General features: G+C 42.9%; 1 protein-coding gene across 2 annotated transcripts in view; it reads right to left on the bottom strand.

Annotated features, from left to right (window-relative positions):
• Positions 1 to 13,783: 13,783 nt before the first annotated feature.
• Positions 13,784 to 26,434, bottom strand: part of MKX (mohawk homeobox) — a 66,399-nt gene continuing 53,748 nt past the window's right edge. Inside the window, exons 6-7 of one of the 2 annotated variants that reach the window (XM_028750852.2) lie at positions 18,491 to 18,524; positions 13,784 to 17,254 (exon numbers count right to left, since the gene is read on the bottom strand). In XM_028750852.2, coding sequence (XP_028606685.1) covers positions 17,068 to 17,254; positions 18,491 to 18,524 — 221 coding nt within the window. In that variant the 3' untranslated portion in view covers positions 13,784 to 17,067. The remainder of the gene's footprint in view (positions 17,255 to 18,490; positions 18,525 to 26,434) is intronic. The other variant, XM_028750855.2, reaches the window with a different exon arrangement.

Below are 26,434 nucleotides of genomic sequence, written 5' to 3'. Positions count from 1 at the left end.
GGAAGGCTCAAGCAGTATGTGGATCGAGAACTCCCAGAAGTGCAAGCTGGATTTAGAAGAGGCAGAGGAACCAGAGACCAAATTGCAAACATGCGCTGGATTATGGAGAAAGCTAGAGAGTTCCAGAAAGACATCTACTTCTGCTTCATTGACTATGCAAAAGCCTTTGACTGTATCGACCACAGCAAACTATGGCAAGTTCTTAAAGAAATGGGAGTGCCTGATCACCTCATCTGTCTCCTGAGAAATCTCTATGTGGGACAAGAAGCTACAGTTAGAACTGGATATGGAACAACTGATTGGTTCAAAATTGGGAAAGGAGTACGACAAGGCTGTATTTTGTCTCCCTGCTTATTTAATTTATATGCAGAATACATCATGCGAAAGGCTGGGCTGGATGAATCCCAAGCTGGAATTAAGATTGCCGGAAGAAATATCAACAACCTCAGATATGCAGATGACAAACCTTGATGGCAGAAAGTGAGGAGGAATTAAAGAACCTTTTAATGAGGGTGAAAGAGGAGAGCGCAAAATATGGTCTGAAGCTCAATATCAAAAAAACGAAGATCATGGCCACTGGTCCCATCACCTCCTGGCAAATAGAAGGGGAAGAAATGGAGGCAGTGAGAGATTTTACTTTCTTGGGCTCCATGATCACTACAGATGGTGACAGCAGCCACGAAATTAAAAGACGCCTGCTTCTTGGGAGAAGGGCAATGACAGGCCTAGACAGCATCTTGAGAAGTAGAGATGTCACCTTGCCAACAAAGGTCCGTATAGTTAAAGCCATGGTCTTCCCAGTAGTGATGTATGGAAGTGAGAGCTGGACCATAAAGAAGGCTGATCGCCGAAGAATTGATGCTTTTGAATTATGGTGCTGGAGAAGACTCTTGAGAGTCCCATGGATGGCAAGAAGATCAAATGCATCCATTCTTAAGGAAATCAGACCTGAGTGCTCACTGGAAGGACAGATCGTGAAGCTGAGGCTCCAGTACTTTGGCCACCTCATGAGAAGAGAAGACTCCCTGGAGAAGACACTGATGCTGGGAAAGATGGAGGGCACAAGGAGAAGGGGGCGACAGAGGACGAGATGGTTGGATAGTGTTTTCGAGGTTACCAGCATGAGGTTGACCAAACTGCGGGAGGTAGTGGAGGACAGAGGTGCCTGGCGTGCTCTGGTCCATGGTGTCACGAAGAGTCGGACACGACTAAACGACTAAACAACAACAACAAGAGGCCAATAAACTTGACTCTTGCTGCACACTTTCAAATGCAGCTGGAAATGGGCACCATGCGCTCACACAATGTCATTTCCAAGGACTGTGTGTGTGGGGGAAATATGACTGTCACTACATCATTACACAGGGGCAGCTATCCCTTCTGCATCCAGCACCTGGAAGCAATGTTGTGGGATAATGTAGTGCTACGCCTGTTTCTGGCAGGAGGATTCATGCTTCCTAGCCTTTTGGAAAGCCTCTTATCTTTAGGGAAACTAGATAAAGATGAAAATAGTTTTAAAGTCCTCAACCACTTTGTATTACTGTAAGATTACAATGCGCGTGCACACACTATACAGGCCACGGAGGCACAGAAAATATAAAATAGCTATAATCAGTCTTGGTTGGAATGATCAAAATATTAAAATTCGAATGTTAAAGTTTTCAAGGGACACTTCCAGGCCATCACTCTTTTCAGCTGCAATTCAATTGCATACAAGCAAATTCAGGTGTGTGCCTCCTTTTCATGCCTGCAGTAGAATGCAATGTTCATGAGATCTACTGTGTTCCCATTCATAGCGTAGAAATACCTCAACTGAAATAGGAAAATATGATCTACTGTTTTCTGGAACAGCTCTCCAGAGTCCAGACTGACCATGGTGCATTGGCTGTGACCCAGACCCTATGGCTGACCCTCCAGCAGTATAAGACAAAACAGTCTTTTAGCAGGAAGAACACCAAGTTAATAACACACTGTTTCAACTATGATGTAACTCATGTTGTGGATATTCCTCTTCAGAAATCCCTTGTATTTGTGTTAAAATTTGTCTCTGCAGCACTCTCTGCAATTCTTCATTTGTCTGTTTGAAAGGACTATGGAGAAATGTGTTTTTTTAAAAAAAACAACAACAACACAGATCCTGGCACTTCTTTGTGGTCCTTCTATTTTAAAAACAAAAGGAAGGTCTGCTTTTTTCAAATGATGTGTCTGGGAAGCGCATCGATGTGTTGCCCATAATATGCCACCAGACGGTGTAATAATTTCCACACAATTCATCAACACCTTTAATCTAAACGACTATGTACAGGATTCCAGGCAACATGTGTTTTCCATGTGTGTAGTGTTCCAAACAACGTGTTTCAACTTGTCGTAATATAATCAAAGGTCCTGCTAATTACTTCAGCGTGCAGACTATGGCACTCCCGGCTCGTCATATAACCACTCTAAAATAATTTTATTAGGGAGCAAAGCGGCTCAATAACACTAATTAATTGTGTTTCTTGGACCACTGAAAATGTGTAAGTGGAAAGAGAGTAGTTCTGGTACATTTCCCGCCAGGCTGACTTTTGCACTTTTGAAACATGCTTCTCTGTCATGGTCATTATAGCAAGCGAGAGAGAGCGAGAGCTGGAAAGGGGCAGTAGGAGAGCATTCCAGACTTATGATTTGAGGCTGGAGTTGGATATGCAATGCTGGTCAGAAATTCACACTCTGGCAGATACGTATGCCTTTTTAGGCTGTTTGCCCACTAAGTTCCAATGGGGGTGGGGTGGGGTGGAGGGTAGAGACAGACTTGCGGGGGGGGGGGGGGCAGAGAATGCCAATATTTACGTACCAATAGGTGATTCTAGGGTCCCTTTAGTGTGGATGACATGGGAGAATGACCATATTAACCAAATATGAATGTTGATGTAAACTGATTGCTAAATGTTTGTGCCAATGTAACTACTAGGAGTGGACAAAAATTGCCCGAGACATTTCAACAGGGCTTAGAGCTCTTCCAGACAGCCTGTTTATTCAGATTTCATCCTAATTTGCTTGCACAAAGCTTAGACGGTAGTTAGATTGTGTGCCTTTTTGATCAAGCATTCATTCTGATTAGTTATATGCCAATGAGTGTTCAACTTGATTTGCTTGTGGGGTGTTTACAAACCTTTCCACTAATTCATTCATTCTACACATTTAAATACATAACATGGTAACAAACAAGAACAATAAGCCACCTACACACAGTTTAGAAGGCCATAGATTGTTTAAATAGCCAATGGCTAACTAAAATATTTTAAAAGAATCAAATAAGATATAGTCCTAATTATGAGTTTCCCTCTGTTGATACAAAAGTGGCGATATTTTTTTAATTACTGGATCCAGAATATGAACTTAAAATGAATTTGCCAGTGATGTTGTGAATCATTTCATTCTGCTGGGATCTTATGTCTCTTGGCTTTGAGGTTGTGTGCTACTTTTATTTTGTTCTTCCCCTTCTTTATTTGTTTGTTGTTCTTTGCGTTTAAATCTTTTCATTAAACAAAAATACTTGGGAAAGTGTTAATACCTATTTTGTATGCCATTTGTAACATGGGTTCTTTGTCCCATCTTCCCAAAAGGGAAACATTTAAAAATAACCAGGAAGACATACCCATGTTTTAATTAAAAGTCAACAATTTTCAACCTGACCTACATGAACCAACATAAGAAGTATTGGGTTCAGGGATGAGATAGCTATATCAGCACAACCAACAAGATGCTTCTGTAGCATTTTCTTTCAGCTTTGGATGTAGATAGCAAAACTGCCACTACAGTTACCTGAAAGCAAAATTCAAAATCAATGTGAAAATTCTTCTCTAAAAGAGTTCAAGGTGGCTTCCAGACTGTCAGTATTTTGTGAGAGGGATTCAAGTTCATATTCCTAACCCATCCCATCATTCTTTGAATTTTGAAAAAATTGTATAGAGGTTGTATAGATTAGAGGCCTGGTCACTGTTTTGCATTTTGAGGATATAGAGTATGAGAGGATTGGCACACTCTTTCACAAATAATGGCTGGATAATCTAAACGAACTGCAGAAATAAAGAACCCAGGAAGTTCATTAGTGTTTTATGAACCTCCAGTGACCTGTAAAATTTCACAGGGCTTCTTCTTGGTTATGTGGAAATCTTCAGTGAAGCTTCCACCAAGTGAATTTGAGGAGAACAGGACCAGAACACAAACTGAGGATCTTGAAGCACAAAACGTTATTTATTACTCTGACTTTCTTACTTCAGAGCTGCTGTACTACCTGACACTCATTACAGCATAGCTGAATGTTAACCTATAAAGTAAGTAAACCACTTGGATGTTTCTTATTAAGATATATGGCAATTAGTCAGCCAGCTTCCTCACTAGGCTGCTTTCTTTGCTATTCCATAAAAAGGGCCTAAAATGCTGTACTTGGCACAATTCTTCTGCACTACCATTTTGTTGCTGTAATGGGAAGGCAGCAAAGGGTAGCTAAGTATAAATTCACCTAATAATGTTTCCACATGCCCATGTTTAATGTCCAGTTGTAAATCCCTGCTCCACTAAATGCCATTTTCATGCTGGTACATGTCACGGTGAAACAGATACTGAGGTATATTTTATAATATAAGCTGTAGATTAAATTCCCACCTCTGTCGCCTGCGAGGAAACTGTAAAACGAAGACTGCTGCCTATATTTTTGTTTCTGAAGGGCCCCCGCATAATGCTGCTTAAGAGTACATCTAATGTTGTGTTTTATTTATGACTGATGATGTGGTAAATGCTTTACTCTAAGCTGTTGTGGTTAAGATAGCATTAGTGGAGAAAAACTGCTTTTTCTAGGAAACTGAGAACATAATGGAAAGTTTTGTTTAAAAGGCAATCCATGGCGTGTAAGCAATCGGCATCTAACAGCTTACCATGTTATACCTTTCAATGAAATGATGAGAACTCGGAACAATTTCTGCGGAACAGAAAATTCCAAAATGGTCACATGTGTGCCTTCCTATAAAAGGAAGTCTTTCGGGGGCTGAAAGCTGGTCAAGCCAGTTCTTTTGCTGAGTTAATGGCCTTGGTTGACCACATAAGCATCTTAAAGGGTTAGCTAAGAAACGTGTTGCCATGGGACTCAGCTACATTAGTAAAGAAAAAGTGTTTTATATGCTTTATAACTCTGTGACACCAGGTGGTGCTGTGAAGTTCTATCTTTTGCCAATGCGATTTCCCACTTTGAGGTTTACAACGTGTTTTCCTGAAATGCTTTTTTGATGTGTTGAGATCCAGCCACAGTGGCAAATGAAGGGTCTTCTGGGAGGCATCTCTCCACCTTGCTCACCTAGGTAATCCTAGGAAGGGAGAACAAGAGGCCAGGGCTGGGTGTGTTTGGTTGATGCTGGGAGCTGAAAGGAGACAGAGTGGCTTGTCTTACTCTGCGTTGGACCCAAGGCTGTGGCTTGGGGCTGTCCTTGGGAAACCTAATGGGCAGTAAGATCTGTTGGAGTTGTGATGCTATGAGCCCTTCCATCCTATGATCTGGTTGTATAGATGGGTAACTAAAACCATATATTGTAAAGTCACCATAGTCTGTTGACCTTCATTCCAGGGTAACCAAAGCCTGGGTAAGTGCTGGAACCCCAGAGTCTCTCACTGCTTGGAGACGGGGTTTAAACGGTTTAAAACATGTGTTTGGAAACTCCAGGACATGTTGGCTTTCCTGCTAAGAAGAAATGGAACAAGTATGTTGCTACCTGGCTCTGAAACATGAGCAGATGAGGGCAACAAAGATGGCAAAGGGCCTGGAGACTCAGTCCAGTGAGGAAACGTAGAAGGAGTTTGTTTAGCCTGGAAAAGAGATGATGAAGAGGTGATATGGCAGCCATCTTCAAACATCTGAAGGACTGTCAGACAGAACAGAGGTAGCTAACCTTCTTGGGGCTTCATTATGGCCAAGTCTCTGGATGCTACATGTAAAAGCTCTCAAGGCTGCCTTCCAGAAGGTGCTGCTGTTTTAATTTATGTTTTTATCCTTCATTATTAAAATCAGTTATATAGACATGGACAAATTTGAAGGGGGGGCAGGTCTTGCTTTTTGGCATCACAATAACAAGGGACCTGCAGGAGCAGTCAGTAAAATATATATTTTTAATGGACACATTAAGGGGTGTCATAGGGCCTCTCTCTCTCTCTCTCTCTCTCTCTCTCTCTCTCTCTCTCTCTCTCTCTCTCTCTCTCACACACACACACACACACACACACACACATTTGGCATGGCAGTATCACAGCAGAGGACCCACAGGAGTGAAGGGGGATTTCTGTGCCCAATAGGATTTTTGTGTGTGATGTTTGATTTTAAAACGGCAAACACATTGCCAATGCCACATTACAAATGACTTTTGAGAGTCCTCCCTGCTTTAATTTGCAATGTGGCCCTCATGACTAATGGCCCTCTCCTCCCTAAAAGCTTAATTTCCTTCTCAACTTACTTCTGCATAAACATGCAGATGATTAGGTTCTACTGGAGGTAATGATATTGTAACAGTACACTTCCTTTTTTCCTTTCCTGTTACCTATGTCAGTTCATTTTTCCACTGCGGATTCTTAATGAAGAACAGTGCGAGTGACAATGCTGATTTGGCTAACTTGCGTTTCCTTACACTAATTTTTCCCCCTCCAGGCCAGTGCAGTAATAGCCCCTGAGGAATTGAACCTTTTCCTTGGAACAACAGCACCAACAAGCAACAATGCTTAATCAAAGCATGTGCCAGGCATTGCTTCTTTTGGAGACCCTCCCACAAATATTTCAGACTCCCATGGAGCTGTTTGCCATGTAGCAAACACAATAGGGTAACTTATCCCCAAGAATGTACATGGACACTGAATTTCCATCCCTGGAGCAGACATGGAATTTACACCTAAACCATCTTCATTTCAGCATAATCCAAGGAAGATTTGCAAATTATCCAGGCCTCATAGAATGCAAACCTGAGGAGGGAAGGAGGAATTTCCTTCAGGTCACAACAGCAAGGAGAAATAACAATGCTTTCTTGTAGCTTCATAAATCCTCTCCTTGCCAGTTGATTAAAACAGTACTGCTTCTTCCTCCTCAGTTCTCTCTGTTGTAGCGCAAATATTTAGGTTTGGGGAAGGGTCCTGCCTCAGAGGCAGACACCTTCAGGCACCTTCCTTCTGAAACTCTGGAGAGCTGCTGCCAGTCAATGTAGTTAATATTGAACTAGATGGATAATTTGTCTAATTTTAGTATATAGTTAAAGGTAAAGGGACCCCTGACCATTAGGTCCAGTCATGACCAACTCTGGGGTTGAGGCGTTCATCTCGCTTTATTGGCCGAGGGAGCCGGTGTACAGCTTCTGGGTCATGTGAACAGCATGACTAAGACTAATTTTAGTATATAGAATCATCTTATTCAGAATGGCATAGGTGACGGGACAAGATGAACTGCTTGTGAAGTCTGCATACTTAGACTTGGGCAGTCACACTAGCGCAAGAGATGGTTCAGTTCACTACATGAGCAAACCTTCCCCATGTGTATGATCCTCTTTTGAAGGATCACACTAGAAACATAGAATTGTACCATTGGAAAAGGACACCAAGGGTCATCTAGTCCAACCTCCTGCAATGCAGGAATTTGAGAAATCCATAGCAGGACCTTTGAAATTTAGGAACCTCCTAGCAGTTCTAAGCCTAATCATTCAACTCTCTTCATCATCCTACTGGCAGCCTCTACTGAACATTTGAAAATGTGCCAGGGTTGCTCCACCCTTGTACATTACTACCCTCAAGCATGTTTATGAGCACTGCAAATGAGATAGAAGTTGGGCGGTGGATGTGTGCACAGTTGAGATCAACTGCCTCCTAGGCCCCACTGCAGTCTAGTACGATTCAGATAGCATTGTTGTTGACAATCATAGACAAAATAGCTAGATGCCAAATTGCTGCAAGGGACCAATACACACTTGTAAGCATCTTGTTGCCTCAAGACTTCTTTTAGTTGGTGCATTTTATTATCTGTAACTACAACTGTCTATTTAAAATTCATCTGCTGTGGATAAGAATACTCAGCATGGTTCTCTCTTAATTAATACTCAGTCATTTTGCATGCTGCCAAAGAGCTCCTGCAAGGGACGCGGGTGGTGCTGTGGGTAAAACCACAGTGCCTAGGACTTGCCGATCGTATGGTCGGTGGTTCGAATCCCCGCGGCGGGGTGAGCTCCCGTCTTTCGGTCCCAGCTCCTGCCCACCTAGCAGTTCGAAAGTACCCTTAAAGTGCAAGTAGATAAATAGGGACCGCTTTATAGCGGGAAGGTAAACGGCGTTTCCGTGTGCGGCTCTGGCTCGCCAGAGCAGCGATGTCACACTGGCCACGTGACCCGGAAGTGTCTCCGGACGGCGCCGGCTCCCGGCCTATAGAGTGAGATGAGCACACAACCCTAGAGTCTGTCAAGACTGGCCTGTACGGGCAGGGGTACCTTTACCTTTACCTTAAAGAGCTCCTGCACTGACTAGCATCCACTGGGTCCTGAAATTTTCTGGTTTTCATTTACTTTATTTTAGGTACTAGTCACCAGAAAAGATCTGAAAAGTCTGCAGAGAGACAATGACTCCTTACATATAGTAATGTATGTGGCCCAGCAATATGGAACGTTTGCTGGATGGGTGAATGGGAAATTCCTTGCTGTTTGGCCAACTTCACAGCACTCAGGCAGCTAAAGAAGCCATAGCAAGAGGCCAATTTTTCAGAACCTCTGGTTCACTAACCCCACAGCGTTTCACAGCCTTCCTATATTTAGGAACCTCAACATCTGAAGAGTCTAGTCTCTACTGCATATCACAAAGTCATATCTATATTTGTTTGAAAGAGAAAGCACTTTGCACAGCCACCTCAGAAGTCAATCACAGAACCGGAAATAAATTCCAGAGCTTGTCGAGAAACCTGTCATTCCTCCCCCTCAAAATAATGTAACGTTGTGATATCATAAAAGAAAGAGATGTCCCTTATTTGTGGTTATTTATGGCACTGTAAATCAAGTATGCACCGTCAAGTGCCAATGAAAATTGTTTAAAAATCAGCCTTAAATAGCTAAACTCTTAGCAGCAGCTCATAAAATGAGTCTTGGCAGGTCTTAGGTAGTTATGGTTAGAATGACAGTCCTTTAGGGACTTAAGATAGCCAAAAGCAGTAGTAGTTAAGTACAGAGCGATAGATGAGGGAGTCTGCCGGCCGAGGCAATTTTGCAGCACACTCTTGAAGTCTTAGCACCTCCAAAATTGTGCTGTGTTTGTTAATTCCAGCAATGTAGAACTTGACGTGGGAGGTGGGAGAAATAAACACTGTCACCTGCTACATCCGTCTCTGTTCCTGTGAGGTAATGACAGTGAAAAAGGAAGTGGCCTTTGCTGAGGTAAAAAAACAAAACAAAACCCTGCACTCCCAGAGAAGTAACAGGGCAGTATATCACAATGAGAGTGAAGACAGACACACATTTTAATAGTAGTCACAGTAGTGTGATTCTGTGTTTGCAGTTTGCTTTATAGACAAGTATATCAGCAGTTCATCTTCTGCTTCAGTGTTCAGTTTTGCTTCTGCACTCACATATGGGCTGTGTAGCTTTTTAAAAATATAGACACAGTTAGATGTGTATATTTTCTCCTTCAGCTTATTCTTTTTTAAAAAATAGCTGTAACCTCCCGTGCTTCCCCTGGAGGGAAGCAACTTGAGCTCAAATCACTGTCTGTAGCCAGTTTGGGTCAAGTTTATCCACACACTGAAAACTTGCAGACCTGATAATTCAGAGTGTGTGCTGGGGCAAAAGGAGGATGTTTTATCTTGAACATCTGTTAAAACATGGTGCCTACCTTTGCTCCAAGAGGGCAAAAGACAATCAGCCAGCAAGAAATACTTTTAATTGTTCTGTGATAAAAGTGAGCAGAATATCATCTGGTGTAAAGAACCAGCGTATTGTAATATTCTCTCCAGGAAAGGGAGGGGGAGGAATAAAGTGGGGTGGAGGGATCATGTCCAGAAAAAGTCTGAACAGGAAAGTAAAAATATCTGAAGAAGGAACCAACAAGACAAATAAAAGAGAACATCCATTAAGAAACCAGACCTCAGCTGCTTAAAAAGTCAGGTGCGTGAGTTATAGTTGTCTTGAGCCAGACCTAACATCCACTGCCAACAACCACATCCACTGCCAATAAGCCAAGCTGACATAACAGTTGCTTTAAGAGAGTTTGGGGAGGGGAGACTGAGGGTGGGGAAGGGGAGGGGGGCGACGGCGAATCTACAGCTTTACGTGTCCATGGCCTCTTTTCTCTTTTAGTCAATTTTTCCTCTTAATGCGTATTTTCATCGTGGTCCTCTTTCTGCTCTCTTCTGGAACAGGAAGCGTTTAGCAATGTGCCCAAGGGTTGGTTTTTATTATTTATTTTAGGGTCGGTCTCACAATCACTGATGTCTGGGGAAAGCCAAATATTCAGTTTACATTTAGTTTTTCTAGGTGACCGCCAATGATGCTCACCCTTAAGCTGCAGACTTTGATTTCTGGAGGGGTGACTCAAACCTGAAGCATCATGGACTGGCAAGCCACTCCATAGTATCTGGAATTTCAACTCACACCTCCACATACCCCTAGCTATCCAAACTGCCCCCCAAACCCAGCAATGTCCAACACTAAGAGCTGTCTGACAGTAGAATGGACTCCCTCAGATGGTGGTGGACTCTTCTGCCCTGGAGGTTTTTAAGCAGAGGTTGGATGGCCATCTGTCATGGATGCTTTAGGTGAGATTCCTGAATTGCAGGACATTGGACTAGGTGACTCAAGATCCCTTCCAACTCTGCAATTTTCTGATTCCCTCTGTGAGAGCCAGGAAAGGTCAGGAACGCATTGTAGGCCCATGTTTCAAAACTGCATTTCGTTTCCTGCAACAAAAGGCTTCTGGAAAATGTTTTCCCTTTAGGGTATGTTTGGTGTAGCAGGTGCGGTGGTAGCTCTGGGGCTGATCAGCACTGTTCATTGGCAGCTTTTTAAAACACCCGGTGATGAAACTGAACTGACAGTGAACTTCTGAAGGCAAACAGTGCGTTATCGAGCCAGAACCAAAGACATTAAACTCGAAGGTCGGAATACAAAGCATATGTGCTTATGATCCTTTTAAGCAGCCAAAGGACCTGGCACAGAATTGCTACATCATAATACAGACTATTCCCTGTCTTTTAAATACTTGAGCACAAATTAGATGTGATCTTGCTGTGCATCTGTTATCACGACGATACAATCAGCTACCATGTGCCAGATCTCTGCAGCGAGCCGCTGCCTCCTACTCCTAGAACAATTTCTGTATCACATTCCACATAAACTCCTGGGCAAGAGTCCAGTACCAAGTTAAACCTATTGACATCAATGGGCTCAAGCGTGCTTAACACTCTTTTGGATTGTAGCCCTGAGATATTGAGCAACAACTTAATGCGAACAGAACATGCATATGAAATCTATGGCCCAAGGAATGATCATTTATTTCCAAAATGGCAAGCTTGTTTTTTATTTTTATTATAAATAAAACCAAGTTACTTATTTTATTAAAACGGTTACATATGTTGAAACAAAGACCAGCAATTTTAATGATGCTTGGTTTTCTACATCATAAATAACTGAAACTCTGTTAGTTGTTGGCTCACCACTGAGCATGCTTCTTGCGTTTTTAAGAAAACTTTTAAATCTGTGTTTCCAGAAACTATGCAGCAACAAGAAGACTAAATTAAAGTAAAAATGTAACAAAAAAACAAGGACAAGTGTCTCTTAAGTTTGAAACTCGAGGGTCTAATTGAATGTTTGTTATGTGTGGAAATCAACTGGCAGTCGCAAGTGTTTACAGCTAATGGGCTTCAGGAGTGTGTGGTTGCATATTCTTGGCACAAAAGGGAATTCGTGTGAATAACATCAGCCTGTCCATTTGCAATGCATTATGAATCCACTGGATTGTCCAGGCTTCATATAAATGCTAGGCACCTGATCTCCTGCCCTTACTTTGACAAAGAACAGTTCCTTCTGATGAGTAAAGTGTGGATCCCCCAATTCTACACCATAAATAATTTGGGAGGTCCTAATTTTGTTGCTGAACTTCCTCTAGATCAGTGTTTCCCAAATTTGGGTCTCCAGCTGTTTTTCAACTAAAACCCCCACCATCCCTGACCACTGGTCCTGCTAGCTAGGGATGATGTAGTCCAAAAACAGCTGGAGACCCAAGTTTGGGGAACCCTGCTCTAGATCAAGGTTCTTCAGTCTTGGGCTCCAATATGTTAAGCTACAGCTCCCATAATCCCTGACCACTGGCTAAGCTGGTTGTAGAAAATAGGAGCTGGGAGACCAACTTCTACAAACCCATGTTGAAGAACGCTCTAAATATTGGGCAACATTAAAGGTACCCCTGCCCGTACGTGCCAGTCTTGACAGACTCTGGGGTTGTGCGCCCATCTCACTCAAGAGGCCGGGGGCCAGCGCTGTCCGGAGACACTTCCGGGTCACGTGGCCAGCGTGACATCGCTGCTCTGGCAAGCCAGAGCCGCACACGGAAACGCCGTTTACCTTCCCGCTGGTAAGCGGTCCCTATTTATCTACTTGCACTTTGAAGTGCTTTCGAACTGCTAGGTTGGCAGGCGCTGGGACCGAACAACAGGAGCGCACCCCGCCGCAGGGATTCGAACCGCCGACCTTTCGATCGGCAAGCCCTAGGCACTGAGGCTTTTACCCACAGCGCCACCCCCGTCCCTATATTGGGCAACATTATCTAGGCCCAAAATTAGATTCAGTCAGTACTGATCAACCTCACTCTGCCCCTGTTGGTTTCTTCCATTTCCCAAACCTAGACAATGTGACAAAGACAGCTCCTGGTGGATGTTGCAGTGGACCCCCCTTTAGACATATCATTTGGGGCCACAATATATTATGTGAAATGCAGTATTCATTGTTCCCAGAATCCATGTGTACTGCCCCCTCCCCATGCCAGGTTGAACCATAATGGATGACTTGCAGTAATATCAAAGTACCTTGGGAGTCACATTTTCCATATTTTCTGGCAGCCCTAGATACTGCTATGCATGCTTACAATAACATTCATAGCCTAAAAGAAGCCCCATCATGGTGCCTGCAGCAACCTCACCCTGTGATCCCCTCACTGAGGTACAGTTGCAAAAGGAAACTGGCATTGAGGAGGGCTCCAGGGAGGACGTTGCCCTGAAACAGGCACATTTTGATTTGGGCTCTGGTGGGATCTAGGCTTGATACTAAATAGACCTGGGGGATAGACCTTAGAAACCTGCATTTGCAGGCTGTCCCACAACACCCCTTCTTTCTGTGGTGTTTGGGCTCTAGAGCCCATCTCAAAGCTCAGCTCCAACAGGTTAGATCCCTGACCTCAGGGACTCATGGCTGAAAATCACGCTTTCCAGGTCTGCTCACAGTTCCAGCCTGGCCCTGACACCAAAAGGATGGACCAAAAATATTTGCTACCCCCAAGTGGCTGCACTGCACAATCCAAGATGCTCCATGCTCTCTGGAAAAACATTGCACCTCTCAGAGTACCTGATTTTTCATAGGTGCCCCTTAAAAAACAACTTATACATACTTGCACACAGAATCTTTGATACTAGCAAGCCCTGTGGCTTTCGTTCTTTTCAGTCCGATGTCGTTCTGAGTAAGCATGGTTAGTTTTGTGGTGTTAGTACTTCCGTTTTGTTGCCAATCACCCAAATAAAAAGCAGAGAGAATATGTCTTACAGAAAAGTTTGGCAAGACCGTTTATTGTCACAAAATAGTTAATAACAGAATAACTTATAATAGTATGAACTAAAGTGAAGTGTTTACTCTGTTTTCTTTAAAAACTCACATTGTTATGACAAAGTCTAGTTGGTCAGGTCTGAAAGTCACTGTTGTGGGGGGAGACCTCTTTTGCACGAAGGTGCAAGTCAACCAAAAGTATCCTTCAACTGTTCATACAGTCGTAACATATATTTCCTGCTTTTTATGTCAATGCAAAATAGCAATTTTAAAAAAGTAAAAATATATATATTTATGTACAAAATATTTTTTCATATCAAATCATTTTAATTGTACACTTTAAAACAACAACAACCACAAAATGCTATGTTACATCAAGATGCGTTCTACATGTTACATCGAGGTTTGATATCTGCTATCTAGATTATATTAGTGCAATTGGAACTGGCTATGCTTGAGCAGCGCGTTGCATACCTGAAAGTCAGCTTCACCAAGGGTTCTGATCTTCCTCACTATACGGGAGTTTGCCATATATGTCAAGTAAAGAAGGAATGGGCAGCTTAGAAGTTCACTGGGTCTTATTAGAAGCAGAAGGGGTAGGAGTAAAATTCCAATAGGTTACACCCAAACAAAAAGACTCAGTTCAGATTTTAAATCGAAATGTAGTTTATTTTGCTCTGGCTGCATTGCCCGACCCTCATTATTGTATTGCAAACTAGCAAATCTACAAGGACATCCAGTTCCACACTGTGTTTTGCGCTGATCCATGCATGTAAGGTCCTGAAACTATCCCTCTTTCTGCATCTGGATAGCTTTTTCCACCAGAAAAATTGAACTCACCCAATACAGTGGTGCCTCGCAAGATGAAATTAATCCGTTCCGTGAGTCTCTTCGTCTTGCGGTTTTTTCGTCTTGCGAAGCACGGCTATTAGCGGCTTAGCGGCTATTAGCGGCTATTAACGGCTTAGCGGCTATTAACGGCTTAGCGGCTTTAAGAAAAAGGAAACAAACTCGCAAGAACTCGCAAGACGTTTCGTCTTGCGAAGCAAGCCCATAGGGAAATTCGTCTTGCGGAACAACTCAAAAAACGGAAAACCTTTTCGTCTACCGAGTTTTTCGTCTTGCGAGGCATTCGTCTTGCGGGGCACCACTGTACCTGCATAGAAGATGAAGTGGATCAGGTTCTAGGCATTTTGCTTAATGATCTTTGCTGTGACTCTGCCCACCTCAGACAGGGTTTGGTCAATTTCTTTTTATGTACCAAACTGGGGTGAGTATAAAAACAGGATTAGCAGCTTTCCTGGACTGAGAACTCATTTCCAAACTAGGATCTCTAACTAGATTTACAAATATACTGTTATTCAGATGTTACATTAAAACTGGTTTAAGGAAAATAAGCTAGGTTTCCATTTCCCCTGAACTGGACTCTGGATAATCAGCTCTTTTCCCAGTTTTATTTTACTGACCCGAGTATAAGCTATATTTGGCTTTACTGTTGCTTATTCAAGAGGGTAAACCTGATTAGAATATTTTCGTATGGTTGGAGCAAAGTATACTTGCTTTAGTCAAATTTAGGAGTTTAAAATGGTGTTTCTAATGCCCAATTTAGCATCTACTTTGACTTTAAATTGCTTCAGTGCCACAATTGTTTGGTGTGTTGTGTGTGCCCCATGTGTTTTTAATTCCAATGATTTGCTTTATATAATATATAGATTTCATTATGCCTTCTTTCCCCCCTTCATTGAAATGGGGATTTTCTTCATTTGATACATTCCGTACCAAAATAAAAACATTTTGGACGCATTAAGGCAATAACAGTTTCCGTCGTGGAAAGTTATTGAGCTCCAGTATAAATAACAAACTGAAGCATAGGTTGATTTGGTACCAGAAAAGTGATCTGCTTTGTTTACTTACATAACAGTTTCAATAAGTCAGAAGGAGAGCTTAAAAGGAAGGAATCCCAACTGGATTTACTGATGGTTTCATCATTGGGACAACGACTTAAACTATCACAATGAGTCTTTTTATAGTTAAACATTTGAACTACATAAAAGAATCAGAGCTTGTTCTTATGTAAGGCTTAAATCCCCTTTGAACTCTCTATTATTGTTAACCTCCAATCTCTGTCAATGTACTGACTAGGCAATCTGAGAAGAGGCATTATAAGTAATGTGAATGACCATTCTGGTCAACGTACATTTTTCTTCACATAAAACACACATTCAAAGGCAGCCCTTTTAGTCCATATGAAAGAAAAAGCTCTAGGACTGGGCAATTCCATTATAATGGTTTTGTCCACCTGTGGCTATTGGAGTTTTTTTCTCTCTCCTTTTTACATTCACATTGCAAAGTAACTGAAGCAACGGCTTTAATGTACGTAATCAGGATTCTCCTTGAAAAAAGATGAGACTCTTCCCCCACATACAGTATTGCACTTATGAAAGGAATTATTCTTTGTATTTTTTAACATATGGCAAATGCAGTCAGGAGGGGGGGGGACCCATAGAGGCATAGCAACGTTTCCCCCATTTGAATAAGAAAACCCCCACATAACTTGTTAACATAGTGGACTTTTCCGTTGTAAAATGTAGCCATTTCACCGAAGAGATTTATTTAATCCATACAAGGCAAATGCTCCAGGGCTTTTGAGAAATGTCTACCCTTTCTGAGGTCAGCTTTAAACTGGTCAGGATGCATTTAGAAATTACATGCAAAGGTTAAGCGTTGTGGCGTTGGCACACTTTTGAGGCACAGTTGTATTGAGCTATGCCCACGTTCTAGCTTATTGTACGAAAGCAAGGCACTTATTGTTATAGCAATGCAGCGCTTAATGTGCAGTTTGATTAATACAATAAAATAAGTTAATAGTTTTGACTTAAAAAAACAAACAAACTTGGGAGGCTTCGCCACCCATAATTTACATGCCCTTTATAGAACTGCTTTTATATTTTATTCCAGAAATCAAAATATTTTAGCCTGAGGGAGCACTTGTTTATTGCCATCTTTGTGCATAATTCATTGGGAATGTCTCTTGCACAAGCAACACTGAAACGAATGGGAATCGTACGAGAACACGCCCAGGCTCTTGAGAGATTGCCATTGATTTCAAGCATGCCTGCATGGCGAGAACTTCCCATTCTTATTTTTACTGACCGTGCTACAAAAGGAACCTGGTTCTCAATTCTTGCTTCAGACCTCTCATTCTGATCTTACGGGGGGGGAACCAATGGCATGAAAAATACATGTCCACATGTGTTGGAAAGAAAAGCAACAACTCTCTTTAAAACGGTGGAACTAGTGGCACTTTGACAGTCTTTACTTCTGATATGTGTGACGATTTCTGAATGATGCAGCTGGTTGTCCCCTGGAGTTTGTCCTTTCCTTGTGCAAGGTTTGTTAAGGCCATCGCTGCGTTGATCTCCTTCCAATAGGTCTCATCTTTGTTTGATCTCTTTCTGTTAGCTGCACTAGAATCAAGCAACAAAAAATGTTTCCGTGTCTGATGATGATTCTTGTCAAGTACTTAGAAAGCGAGGCAATGCATTTTACAGCATTTTCATTTTTAAAGAAGCCTTCTTCTTTTTTTTTACCAAGATAAAACAGCAGAAGGCAGAGAGAGAGAGAAATAGAGATGGAGAAACTGAACTACAGTGACAAAGCCCACTAAAATTATATAAATATTATATTACAATAATTAAACAATACTTAGATTCATTTTATTAATATTTCCAGTACTCCTGAGAAGAACATCCCACATAAAAAAAACAACTTGAAAGCGAACCTTGGAGCAGACAATAAGTTTCCCCAAATTCCCATCTTACTGTCCTTCACCACCTGTTCATGCAGCAGTTGCAAATTCATTTCCTGCACCTTTTTTGCACACAATGAGGGCAGGATGCACAGGGATGAATGAACTGTCTAAGATAAGTGTGTGTGTGTGTGTGTGTGTGTGTGTGTGAAATAAGATACTTATTCCCCCAAAGTTAAAGGATTTCCACTCCCCTCCTTTCCCATAGCTCAGCTTGCAAACGGGGAAGAATCGGTTTCTGCACACGTTCTCTTTTATTACAGAGAAATCACTTCTTATGTGAGGGCTAGGTTTCGAGGATCAAGCGAAAATCGCACCTAGCCCAAACTAACCCTTTGAGCCACCCTGCCTTCTACAGGCTGGCTAGTGAGGGGGAAAGTCCTGCTTGGCGCACCCTGCTAGTGGCGCATCTTTGGCCAGCAGCACAGTGGCTCTGGGAGTTGTGGGGATGCTCCCATGAACTGAGCAGACCTTGCCTGGGAAGAAAGGCCGAGAGCTGAAAATCTCTTTCTGTGCCAGGCCTTGACCTTTGTTCCTGGGCAAGGCCTGCTGGAAGTGCCCTGTGAGTGAGCTGCCTTTGGCTCTTGCATGATCTCACGGCAAATCCCCACCAGTCCCAGAGCCACGGTGCCACTGGGCAAAGTCACCCTACTTCCAGGTGTGCCAAACAGGCCTTGCCTGGAACCTCCGGTCCTTCCCCTCACCAGCCCACCTTCAGCCAGGTATGGTTGAAATCGTGTAAGTCAAATGCACATAAGATGTGGGTTTTGCAAAGCCCCTCCGGGCTTTCTTGCCAAATACCTGAGGTGAACAGGGCAATGTTTGCCCATCCCCACGCCTTGCACCTTACGTACACTTCTGAAATGGGCAACTGGCAAAGGTAACTTTTACTCACCTTTCACACTTGCTAGGTCCATTTTCCAGAGTTTCTGAAAGGAGATAATAATCTGGTCAATCCACCATTTTCATTCATTCATTTTTAAAGCAGCACTGGATAGCATATGGATGGCAGCCATAGTTTCAGACACATTTTTGCTCCCAAGGTATCCCATCAGATCTCTGATTTGCACAACACTGAAAATGCATGGCTTAATGGAGAACATTCATATTGAGTCTAGAGCAAGGGAATATTCTCCCCCCCCCCTCAAGACTACATCCCTGTTGAGAATTAATGTTCTTATGCTGGACCTCCAGAAGAAGGAAGAAAAAGCTCCACCACTGGGATTCGCTTTCATTAGAAGATTCTTGCTGAAACACATTTGCCTTGATCCAGGTAAGTCACACTGCATCTAGAGTCATTATCTAGATCAGGAACTTTGGGCATAAATAGGATGCAATAGAATTTGCATCCAAATTCTTGCACAACTAGTCATACACCACTAGAGCTGGCCTGAGGTCAAATTGGTTTGTACACTTTGCGAACTTATCTTTTTAATTGGTACCAGCCTTATTCAAGGGTTGCGTTTCTCTTTGTGTCTTATAACCTCAGCAATGAAGGTGGTCATCTAGATGTGTTTAGCATCTGCTGTGTGAACGGGCTGTTAATCTGTTTTTAAAGCAAGATAAGCGCAGTTTTTAATTCATAAGAGCTGCATGCTATTTCATTTCAATGGGGGAAAGAACTATAAAATAAAAGTGAGTTGAAAAAGCAAGACCAGACTAAATATTGCAACACAGGAAATGTTTTGTAAGGCCACTGGAGGGTGCATTTGTGGTTGCAAAACTCTTAATCATTATTCAGTATGCACCATGAAAGCTATGACTTAACTTCACCAAACCTTTATTAGGCATTACAAAAAAGCTATGAAATCTAACAGTGAGGACAGTGGACACCGTCCACTCTGTAGACCAGGCACAGGCAAACTCGGCCCTCCAGATGTTTTGGGACTACAACTCCCATCATCCCTGACCACTGGTCCTGTTAGCTAGGGATGATGGGAGTTGTAGTCCCAAAACATCTGGAGGGCTGAGTTTGCCTATGCCTGCTGTAGACCAAATTATGAACAAAGGTGATGAACTGATGCTTCTAAGAATTGGTCACCTTCATGTCTCATTGACTTCATTGCACTGTAGTTCTGACTATCCAACATGTTTCAGAGTGCAGTCTCTTCGGAAGACAGAAAGGTCATTTTCAAAGGTGGCACCATTCATCATTGATGGAGGAAGTGATCACTTCCTGGAGTCCTTGAGGATGAAAGACACTCTTATGCAGTAACTGGTTGCTGGCTGTTTTCCCCTCCTGCTTGTCTCCAAGACTTCATCATTTCATTAACACCAGGGGAGTGCTATTTTTCTGGTTGGTTAATAAGGCCTCATCCTGTTTCCATCATTTGCCTCCTGCCTATTGCTTCCAAGAGGATTATAAATCTCCTACCATTCCGAGTTCTTCACCCTATTAATAGCCCTTTTCAGCATGTGACAATACTAACTCTGTAGTGTTCAGTGCCCAGAAATTAGTCATTGGTCAATACTAGCTCTGTGTTGCAACATGCTGTTTTTCAGTACCATATATTTATTATGCTAAAATTCACTCTCAGTGCTGCAGATGCATACTAAGGTACAATACTACTATTACAGCCAGCTATTGGGAAGAGGTACTTTATAAAGATAGGCAAACCATCTCTGGTGCCAACTAAGGGGGCATTTATCTTACTCCACACATGGCAACCCCCTGCAGTTAGCGTCTGGACAGTAAATAGAGGGCTTATCCACACCAGAGCAAAATGTGGACCTCATCCCAGTGCTGTCCCAGACCTTTACCTCATTAAATGTGCCCCCCCCCAAACCCTGGCCACTTTGGACTTTACAATGATTGAAAAGGGGCAAAGCCCTAGGACAATACTAAAGTGGGAAGGTTGCCATGTGGACACCCTTAAAGTAACGGGGAGACAGGCCAGTGACGATCCACATTTTGCTCTAGGTCGGACAAGCCCTGAATAGGCACGCAAGTCATCTAGCAACCTGCATGCTGGAGATGTATGGACACACAATGGAGAAATGTATTTCTATTTACATTATAGCAACTGTTCCTAAATTTGCATCCTTTTGTACAAACCAGCACATTGAAATTCCATGCAAATCTGTGTCCTCTTTTGTACCCCCTTCCCCAATTTTTAAAGATAGTCCTTTCCTATTCCTATCGGGTTTGGAAAATTAAAGCTTCTGTGTTGTTTTCCAAGGTATCTGCAAATCATCTAAAAAAGCAGAGCTTTATTAGGCCAAGGCTGAGACACTGAACCTTGGCAAGGGTTGATCATGGCAATAACCTGCTTCGGTTATTGTCGGCAAGTCCCTGATGGAGGGAATAATATTTTTCTGCGTCTCCTCAGAGTCCAGTAAGCCCTGGAGCCTGTCCAAATATCCTGAGAGGGATTCCAGAATCTGCCACTGAAATCTAGGATATTCCAAATTTTGTTAGCATCCTCATTTATATGGCACCCAGCTAAAAATCTGCAACACTTCATGTATCAGTTCCCATTTTAATACATACTCCTATTCTGAGATATTGTGTGTAAGACCCTCCCAAAGAGAGCTGCACAAGAGGATTGGGAAGCAACTCTGTACACAAAGAGGCTCTTATGCGTACAAAGCACAGCAGAAAGGGAAGGGGAAAGCAAGCAAGTTCTTTTTTGGGGGGATAACTTTCCAATACATTTCCTTCAGTAAATACCAAAATCCAAGACTTATCACTCACGTTGCCTCCTGGGAACACAGCACAGTGCTTATTTTGAGAGTTTTATGCATTGCTCACTACTCCAAAGAACACTAATGGTGTACAAAGAAACAGTGGAATTTTGCAAAAATTTAAACAATGGAATAATGCTGTCTTGAATTATACCACAGCTGAGTTAAATAATGCAAGTGTTAAATAAGTCACTCATCCACAAAATTATACATTTCTTGGTGTACGTCAGGCTTGCCAGATGTGCCTTGGCTTGTTTTCTCTCTCTGAAAAGGACCATCCTTTTAACAAAGCAGGATATCGCTTGCTGGGTTGCCTCTGTTCCAGCTCCTCTTTTTGCGAAATATAAACTTATTAAAGAATATGTAATCTTACACACTATGTTGCTAAATAGTATTTCTGTATTTGTGATCCCTTTTTGAAAAGAACATCAAATAAAATATTATTCATACATACATATTATTATGCGCGCGCGCACACACACACACACACACACACACACAATTCCAATTTTTTGCAGGCACAAATCACTGTGATGTATAGCATGCTATTCAGCTTGGCATCTTGCTGCCCAAAGAGGAAGCTGCTCCTGTATGCAACTGCACAATTCATGCACTAAGGCCCTACTCTTCAAACCAGACTTTGCCAACTTGGTGTCCTTCAGGCTGGTTGGGGTGGGGCGGAAGAGAGTTGTGGCCCAAAATATCCGGGGGCATCAGAGGGTGGTGCTTTTCTGTGGCAGTGCCCCGCATTTGTGGAAGACTTCCCCACTCTGAGACATGTGCATTGTGCGAACCTTGTTGACCACCTCAGGGCAGTTTACTTTTTTTGGCTTTCTACTTTATGATACATTGTTCTGTCTTGACTGCTGTCACTGCATTTTATGGCTATGGTTTTTATTGTTGGAAATTTGTTTTATTAACTTAATGTATTGCTTTTGCTTGAAAATTTTGATATTTTTATTGGGTTATTGAAGATGCTCAAAGTTTGCTGTTGGAGGAAGTGATTCTCCTCACTAAAATGGCTCCCATTTCTGTTCTTTTACCGTTTTAGCTCATCAACCTCCACATCTGCAACAGGAGCAGGTTTTAGCGCAATAAGGATTTGCTTAATTGAAATAACAACATTAACTCCTTTGAAATGGGGGACACTGTAAAAATATGAAGATGGTTGTTGCAAGACCCAAGTATATGTCTATTTTGATGTTTCTGTCAGAAAATCAAAAGGCTCCAGTTGAGTTAGTTAGCCATGACTATGTACCTTTAAAAACAATAGCACTTGTTTGAACTGAGACTAACATCTTGTTTAATTTCTATTGGTTGTGGCTAATTTTAGCTGCACCAGGGTCAAAGTTTTCAGGCAAAGCTTTCCATTGCTACTCCCTTCAATGTTTCCTGCTGTCTGCCATTCTGTCCTTACAGATCTAATGCTCCACCTAATGCTATGTATAATGTATGGAATCTAACCCTACTGTCCTGCTCTGCTGGGGCTCACAGGTGAACAGGAAGCAGTGCCCAGAGCTCCTTCTGCTACAGGCCTGGCAGTTCAGGACCTTGGGCAGCTCCAGGCTCTCCTAGGTACCCTATGGAAGATGCTCTCTCAGTGGCTCATAGGAATCCAAAGGCTTATGAAGGCTCTTCAAACAGCTCTATGTCCCTTGGAGAACTGTCCACAATTCTCAAAGGGCCCACAGCCAGTTTTGCATTCCCATGCTCCTGCATGGCTGTGGAGCAGGAGAAGCTATAGGGGAGTCATCTTTACACTCTGAGGATCATGGGAGAGCCATGCCCCCAAGACAGGACATCAGGCCTGTGATGGGTGGGGGTAGCTGGGTACAGTTGCCCCAGGCCTTGGAGGTCTAAGCTGGCAGGGGGTGAGGGGCCCACCAGGGATTGGCTGCTTTTTTTAGTTTGAGTTTATAAGTTTATTCTAATAAAACTCCTGCCCTGGGCCTCAGTCAAGCTCTGCATGGGACTGCAAGACAGTATAGAAGAGGGTGCTGAGAGCTGCCCATCCCCAAGTGTGAGTCCTCTGAATCAGAAACCTCTTTAAGACAACACTGGGATCGGGATACAGGGGACATAACACATCTTGCTCCAGTATTTGGAACATGATAAAAATAACTATAGTTATTTATTTTTTAAAAAATTATATACCACTTGGTTGTAGGAAACAGTTTACAAAAAGCTAAAACAATAAAACCTTCACTAAAAAAACCCCAAGCATAATTTAAAGCATGCAGAAAGTTAAAACCACAATAGACGCACACTTTAAAGGTAAAGGCAAAGGGACCCCTGACCATTAGGTCCAGTCGTGGCCGACTCTGGGGTTGTGGCACTCATCTCACTTTATTGGCTGAGGGAGCCAGCATACAGCTTCCGCGTCATGTGGCCAGCATGACTAAGACGCTTCTGGCAAACCAGAGCAGCACACGGAAACACCGTTTACCTTCCCGCCGGAGCGGTACCTATTTATCTACTTGCACTTTGATGTGCTTTTGAACTGCTAGGTTGGTAGGAGCAGGGACTGAGCAACGGGAGCTCACCCCGTCGCGGGGATTCGAACCGCCAACCTTCTGATCGGCAAGTCCTAGGCTCTGTGGTTTAATTACACTCCGCCCCCACACCCTTTAGAGAGGAGCCACACCTTTCAGTTCCCTGGTCCAAGAACTGCTCTTCTCCAGACTCAAAGGACAGACTTCTCAGCCTGCTTCCTCTGGCAGGTCTCCCCCAAGCCCTTTGGTATCTTCCCCAAATCAGCAACACCAGGCTAGAGCAGCTCACGTGCAGGGGTGGCTAACTGGTGGCCTTCCAGGTGGTGCTGGATTACAACTCTCATCATGCCAGATCACTGGCTATGCTGGCTGGGGCTGGTGGGAGTTGGGAGCCCAACCGCAGCTGGAGGGGACCGCAGGTTAACCACCCCTTGTCTTAGGGCATGTCACCTGGCTTCTCCTAGCTCTCAGATCCTCCAATCTTCCTCAGCCTCCCCCAAGTTGCACCTTGGAGAATTACTGCCATGCGACTGTGGACGTTCACTGTTCGCTCTACTTTATTCAAAACATTCAACAAGTAATTGCACTCCAACCCTCATTTGCTGGAATGACTACAATTAGGCCAAAGAAGAGCCAAAATGTGGACCTTGTCCTTGCACACACTACCAACAGGGCTGTGTTGGACCAAAGGCTCCACACCACCAAGGATGGAAAGGTGGCAGGGCAAATTTGGAACAGCAGTGCCTTCTACAACCCTGCATAAGTTTCTTCTAAAAACTGGAAGGAGAACATTAGCTCAGAAGTAAAGACAAAGTAAAGTACAGAGTGTATGTTTGGCAGTGTACTGAGCAATTCTGATTTTCATATCAAATCTGGCATGAGCACGTTCAACTATTTCTCTTCAAACCTCGTGTGAACTGGTTTTTGTTACTTTTGGAGATGACTGTGTTGACCCAGATTTTCCAGATAACCTGAAGGAGGAAAGAGTGGGAGGAAGAAAATAGCAAGGCAAGGCTCAACAGCACACACAGCTATGATTTAGTGTAGTTTTCTAGGTTATGCGCAGTTCTCCCAAACCACAGTTTAGAGGCACAAATGAGGTTTGCATGCATCATAAAGTTTCACAGTGTTAACAGCAAAGGGCAAAGCTGGGTGAACCAGAGTTCATAAAACCATGTTGTTTCAGAAGAAATGTCACAAATGCTCATATGGATTCCAAAACCAAAGTCCACATGGAATTTTACCAAAACTAAAATATGGTTTAAGATTAATAACATCTGAATGAATAACCTTCTTTTGTTATATTCAAGTTTTAGGCCACCCTGTTTTGGGGGGAATGCTTGGACTTGGAATCTACAATAAAACAATAAACAGGGTGGTGATACAAGGGCTACTGCAATAGGCACAAGATAATATCACCAAGGCAACTATTTGCAAACAAACAGATAGTTTGTTTCCAAAATAGATTTTATCTTAAATAATTGCAAATGCAGTAAATAAAGAGTCCACTTGTGACGTATCATTTGTTCCGTGCTCGGACGTCACTCCGCTAATCAGGCGTTTCATCCCCAAAGGGCTTAGCCATCAAGCTTTGTAGTAAATCATATACATATATAAGCGGCTTAAAGCAGGGGTGTAGCTGTCCCCATCAGCATGTTTCCATTGGGAGGAACATAGAAAGAGGACAATGTCCTTAAGTTCATTATTTACTGCATTTGCAATTATTTAAGATAAAGCCTAGGGCATTAGGAGAAGGGGACGGCAGAGGACGAGATGGTTGGACAGTGTTCTCGAAGCTACCAACATGCGTTTGACCAAACTGCGGGAGGCAGTGGAAGACAGGAGTGTGCTCTGGTCCATGGGGTCACAAAGAGTTGGACACGACTAAACAACAACAACAAGATAAAACCTATTTTGGAAAGAAACTATGGTTCTTTTGCCATTTTTATAGGTGTTTATTGTTTGTTTACAGATAGTTGCCTTGGTGATATTTTCTTGTATCAATTGGACTTGGAGCCTGGCAACTAACAGGGGGAGGGCATGCCATGGAGAAGGCATCCCAGGTTCCCTTTTGATCCTAAATTGCTACTGAATGATAATGAAAGATATTATCTATCCTGATTTCGGATTGGAATGGGACAGTCTGATGTTCAGATATGATGGAGGTAGTGATGGCCACTCACCTTGCCCAATTTGAAATTGGACTTGGCTATTTCTCAAAGTAGAAATTTGGCGCAAAGTGGCGCTGTGGGTTAAACCACAGAGCCTAGGACTTGCCGATCAGAATGTCGGTGGTTCGAATCCCTGCGATGGGGTGAGCTCCCGTTGCTCGGTCCCTGCTCCTGCCAACCTAGCAGTTTGAAATCACGTCCAAGTGCAAGTAGATAAATAGGTACTGCTCCAGCGGGAAGGTAAACGGCATTTCCGTGCGCTGCTCTGGTTTGCCAGAAGCGGCTTTGTCATGCTGGCCACATGACCCGGAAGCTGTACGCTGGCTCCCTCGGCCAATAAAGCAAGATGAGCGCTGCAACCCCAGAGTCGGCCACGACTGGACCTGATGGTCAGGGGTCCCTTTACCTTTTATTTCTCAAAGTATTATAGAATTGCAGAGTTGGAAGCGACCTTGAGGACCTTCTAGTTCAATCCCCTGCAATAAAGGAAAA

Source organism: Podarcis muralis, chromosome 12 (genome assembly GCF_964188315.1).
Source record: "Podarcis muralis chromosome 12, rPodMur119.hap1.1, whole genome shotgun sequence".
In the NCBI taxonomy this organism is placed as follows: Eukaryota; Metazoa; Chordata; class Lepidosauria; order Squamata; family Lacertidae; genus Podarcis; species Podarcis muralis.
This window is presented reverse-complemented; position numbering and strand designations above follow the sequence as displayed.